The sequence below is a fragment of the Neltuma alba genome, unplaced genomic scaffold, assembly GCF_004799145.2.
Source record: "Neltuma alba isolate B1F8T4 unplaced genomic scaffold, ASM479914v2 tig00004532_pilon, whole genome shotgun sequence".
Classification (NCBI taxonomy): domain Eukaryota; kingdom Viridiplantae; phylum Streptophyta; class Magnoliopsida; order Fabales; family Fabaceae; genus Neltuma; species Neltuma alba.
This window is the reverse complement of record NW_021633751.1, coordinates 9,844-14,911: the sequence shown is the minus strand read 5'-3', so window position 1 is coordinate 14,911 and position 5,068 is coordinate 9,844. Positions and strand designations below refer to the sequence as shown.

At 33.8% G+C, this 5,068-nt stretch overlaps 1 protein-coding gene across 1 annotated transcript; it reads right to left on the bottom strand.

The window, feature by feature from the left end:
• Positions 1 to 2,094: 2,094 nt before the first annotated feature.
• LOC114745098 (uncharacterized) lies at positions 2,095 to 4,424 on the bottom strand. The gene is made up of 4 exons (XM_028933239.1): positions 4,312 to 4,424; positions 3,934 to 4,173; positions 3,306 to 3,521; positions 2,095 to 2,774 (listed from the first exon to the last, which is right to left on the bottom strand). The coding sequence occupies exons 1-4, from the start codon at positions 4,375 to 4,377 to the stop codon at positions 2,544 to 2,546; spliced, it is 753 nt and encodes a 250-aa protein (XP_028789072.1). The 5' UTR covers positions 4,378 to 4,424; the 3' UTR covers positions 2,095 to 2,543.
• Between the last annotated feature and the right edge of the window lie 644 nt (positions 4,425 to 5,068).

Sequence of the window (5,068 nt, the reverse complement as noted above, 5' to 3'; positions counted from 1 at the left end):
ATTCTTATTATAAGTCACTTGTATGGAAAGTTTTTTTATTTTAAATATAATTTACTTGTAGGGTATTTAATGATTGTTTTCTCAATTTTACTTTTATTTAAGGGCTAAAGTGCGCCCAGCACCCTGAACTATTTACTTAGGTGCGTCCAGTAGCCTAAAGTAATTTTGGGTGCATCCAGTGTCCTAAACTAATTAAAATAGTGCGTTCATATCCCAAGCTAACAGAAATATTATGTTTAACTGTTACTTTCCTGACTCAACTTAAAGTTGACCCCAAATATTTTAAATGGTAGACATATGGACATTTGATATGTATTATTCTTACTCACTTGAATTTATTTCCTTCCTCTTCTTCTAAATAAATTGTCTTTTGAGTAAGAATAATACACATCGGGTGCCCATGTGTCTACCATGTAGAATATCTGGGGTCAACTTTAAACTGAGTCAGGAAAGTAACAGTTAAACGTAACATTTCTGTTAGTCTGGGATATGGACGCACCATTTTAATTAGTTTAGAACACTGGATGCACCCAAAATTACTTTAGGCCACTGGACACACCTGGGTAAATAGTTCGGGGTGTTGGACACACCTTAACCCTTTATTTAATTCTCATTGAAAAGCGAAAAAAATAATAAAGAGGCAAGAATAATTATTTGTAAATATAGACTTAAAAAAAGCTTTAGTAAGGGAGAATCTAAGAAAAATTGTCAATTTAATAATTTTTTGGTGTATAAAAATAAGATACATATGACTCATAATAAGGATCCGAGTCGTAATCAATTTGCAAAAGGATAACCTACACCCAATGAGAATTAGACACTAGTTTTCATCCTGATTAGAAAAAATAATATTATAATCAATGGTCTAATCTCCACTCTTATCTCAATTCTCCACTTCATTTTTAGATCTGATTTGTGAATTGGAGAAGACGATCATCTCAACGCGTCAATTGGGTTACTTTATCACAATTTTTTTATACGAAGGTATGTCTCCACCACTAAATAGGTAAACGCCTAAACCTGTCAATAATCGTATTTAACTAAAATTACTTGGTTAAGGTAACTCGGGATCTAATCTTCTAAAGTACAGTCTCTAATTCAAGTGTTTTTTTTTTAAACGACATAAATTGTGATTGTGAAATATTTATGCTCCTGATTGGTTTGGTTCAATCAAATTAGTCAATGCCTAATGACATTCAGAAACTCGACCATTTTGAAAAATACAAGGAGAAATACAATAAGGTTTTAAGGGGAAAAAGAAAATCAAGTCCTAATAATAAATGAGTAGTTTTCATTTATTATCCTAAAATTTGTTATTGCAAATTGTTTTGTTGTCATTAGAACATTTTAGTAATTATATTTTTTACTTGAGACGTCATATCAATTCTCCTAAAAGCATATATAAAAATACTATATATTTTGGTTCTTTTTCTACCCTCTAAATGTTATATTACCTCTAGTCCTTAATATAAGAGGTCATTGATTAGTTAGAATAAATTAAATTATTTTGTTAAGTTAGTTATTTATAATAAATAGATATTGTCTTTCATAAAATATCCTTGCTAATCATATGTATTAGTTAGAATTATTATTTGATAGAATATTTAATTTGTGCAACTACTACTAAAGCTACTTTAAAAAAATAGTTAATTATGAGAAACAAAATAAATTGAGATCTTATATTTAAGACCAACTTAAAAGTCAAACTAACTCTTCTATTAAAGGCTGGAGAAAATATATATATTTCATATGAATATATATAATCAAGCTTATAAAAGCTGTCTTATTTATAAATTACGGAAATAAACATTCAATTCAGACTTCGGATAAAGCATGGGGCTCTTACTCTAGTCTATGAATAGTAAGGATCTAGATTGTATTAATTTGCTATGATGAATCATACCAATGGGGAAAGAAAGGTGCATCAAAAGCAGAAAGCAGAGAAGAAAGAGAAGAAGAGGAAGAAGAAGAAAAGAAGGCCTATCACAGTCAGCATTCTAAACCACTTAGTCACCAGCCAAACAGAACATCACGTAATTTCATAATTTCAACTTTGAAAAGAGGGGGCAACAAAGAAGGAAATGAATGGCCAAGTACCAAACAAAGAGAATATTATAAATACCCATCATCATCATATTCACCACCATTCTTATTCTTTAATTTGACACTACAATATCAAACTCTTTTCTACAAACCACTATGTACATTTAGCATCAGATACTTTTCTACATATATGAATGCTATTTCTTATACCAGCACCGAGTACACCAACATCTATATACTATATGTTTTTATTTCCTATTTGCATATATATATTTTTCCAGATTCTTTTCCTTTTTCTTCCTATTGTTGTTCTATACAACATAGAGAAGCACTTTCCAACACCGGCCTCAGTGAACACGGCTCAGGTGTTGTAACTTGGTGAAATATAGAGCAATTTTTTTCACTGAGATTTGTCACTTTAAGGAAGTGGCAGAATCTGCTGTATGTGCTGTTTCGGAGTATATATATTGGTTGGCAAGTGATTGAAAACAACTATAGTATCAGTATTGTATGATCAGTCCTGCTCCAAATGGGGCCCTGTGAGGAATTCCCTTCCTTCTCTTGGCAGCTCGGTAGTTCATCGCCGTCGGTGGTGGAGTCGATGGCGTGAAGCTCTGGATTCTACTCCTGGTTCTTCCATTGCTATGCCCATTCATTGATTCTTCACGATCAGAACCCTCTTGCTCAGCCAACATTTTCCTCTTCCTGAACTTCTTGGACGTTCCAACAACCTGAGAAAAGAAAACATCAATCAGCTCAGCTATATATCAAATTAATGCAATCATGTATTCACTCACTTGCAACCAGCATCCTTTTCCGTACATTTACAAATAAAACCACCAAAAACATGTAAAAGATCAGAAGGTAATACAAGTAAACTTAGAAAACATTTTCAGTGAAACCCGCATCAAACATGTATACGTATCTACATATCTCTTCACAAATGACTAACATACCTTGGGTAGACCAAGTCAACCTAAGAATTTCCCTTCCCACAGTCTTCCTAAATATAATTCACTGTAAATTACTATAAGTGATGTATTCCAAAGATGTAGATTGAAACCCCATGTTGAAACTACCAATGAAGAGAATGGATTTTCAGAGACGAGCCCCCAGCTAAATCCATATGCATCAATAGTTAATATGAGATAACTAAACCAATAAGCATAAGCTGAAAGATCAGAGCCATATTAGGCAAAAACATGATATGAAGTGAAATAGAAAAACAGAAATAGGAAAGAGTTGGGGTTGATTAGACATACCTTGCATCCAAGAGAGCAGAAGCTGAAGGAATCAAGGAGGCTGCGTTCACAGACCTGGCAGGTATTGGTGACGCCCTTGCCAGGCCTAGGCTGAGGCCTTTCATTCAAGAACACAATCTTGGCACTGTTTATAATGTAAGTCTGGACCCCTGTTATGTCCAGAAATTTCTGAATCTCAGACACTCTAATCACGTCATGGTATGAAGACCTCCTTATCTTTCAAAAAATTACAAGAAAAATAGAATCCATCAGAATTGTTGCCCATACAATTTAATCTGGAAAGACTATATGCAAATAATAAATGGAAAATTGACTTGGGTAATGAAGGATGATCAGTTATTCAAAGAGAAGAGGATTCAAGAAGCAAGATTGAAACTGGCAACCGATTTGTTGACTTTGAAGATCATAAAATTCAGCAATGAAAGGAGCACTTTTTTTGGGGGGTTTGAAATAGTCAAAGGGATTGGATCCTAAACAATGTAGGAATGCCAATACAGAAGCAGAGGGGTAGACTAGAGAGAACAAAAATGCAACAATTTTGAACTTGTGAGTTAAATTTCTGGAAGAATTGGATGAAATTCAATGATCGACCCTTCAAAAGAGAGCCAATTTTGACCTAATTTTATACCTGAATAGCTCTGTGGTCTTTGTGAGAAGCCAAGCAAGCAGAGCAGAGGGCTCCATTCATACAGTCCAAGCAATACATATTGCATTCACTCTTGTGCGAATCGGCGTGGACTTTGCATTGAACGAAGAAGCTAGTTTGCAGAAGCGGCCTCAGCCATGGCGGCCACTTGTTCTCTTCCTCCCCATTATTCAACCCATCATCATCTTCATCTTTGACCCCTCCAGCTGCCGCAGTACCTCCCTAATTACCCAGAAACACAAAAAAAGAAAAGGAATAATCAAATTCAAACTAATTAGAGACAGTGAAGAAGAAGAAGAATGTGAGATAGAAAGTGAAAAATGGAGTGTGATTGTAGATGGCAGCAGAAGCAGAACCAACCAGGATTGCCGTGGTGGGGTTTGTGGTATTAATTTCTGGGATGGCGGGATGTTGCTGATCAATCATGACAAGAAGAAAGGCTTAAACTTTTTTGCTCAGAGAAAATGGGGTTTAGAGAGAGAGGGAGGGAGGAGGGAGAGAGAGAGTGCGAAATTGAAAAGGGGAGGGGCATGGATGGTTTTGTAGTGGTTGGTGGCGGATGACGAGAAGGAAAGAAGAGGAAGGCGTGGAAGTGCTTTGTTTGCTTATCTTTCTCTCTCCCTGTACAAAGTCCACAAAACCGAACCTCACGCCCAAACCCAAACCATCACGAGATGCGTTTGTTTCAAGGAACTCTTTTTCATTTTATTGACTTTTTTGCTTATGATGATAAAAACAATAATATGGAATGTTCCTCTTATTTCTTACCATATGTATGTATGTTTTAATTTTTCTTTCAATTTTCAATTATATGCTGCTTTAAAAGAAAAATTCTATTTGTCATTCATTTATTTTAATTAAAAATATATTAAATAAATATATTTTATATATAATAAGTAATGGGTACTAAGCTTTTGCAAATGTTATATTGTCTTTTTTTATTAAAAGAAAATTTTATTGGAACTAAGTAAAAAGATATGTAATAACAATAACATAGACTTGAACCTTAACAACATAAATGTTATATTGCCAAAATTAAATCTAACCTAATAATTAAATTTTTATTTTTGAATAAAAATAACTTTGTTATTTAATGATTAATCAAATGTTTGGTAAA

Coding starts and splice junctions, on each gene's coding strand:
- LOC114745098 (XM_028933239.1), bottom strand. CDS start 4,377: ATGATTGATCAGCAACATCCCGCCATCCCAGAAATTAATACCACAAAC. Junction 4,174..4,311: donor ACCCCACCACGGCAATCCTG/GTTGGTTCTGCT, acceptor CTGGGTAATTAG/GGAGGTACTGCGGCAGCTGG. Junction 3,522..3,933: donor AAGACCACAGAGCTATTCAG/GTATAAAATTAG, acceptor ATTTTTTGAAAG/ATAAGGAGGTCTTCATACCA.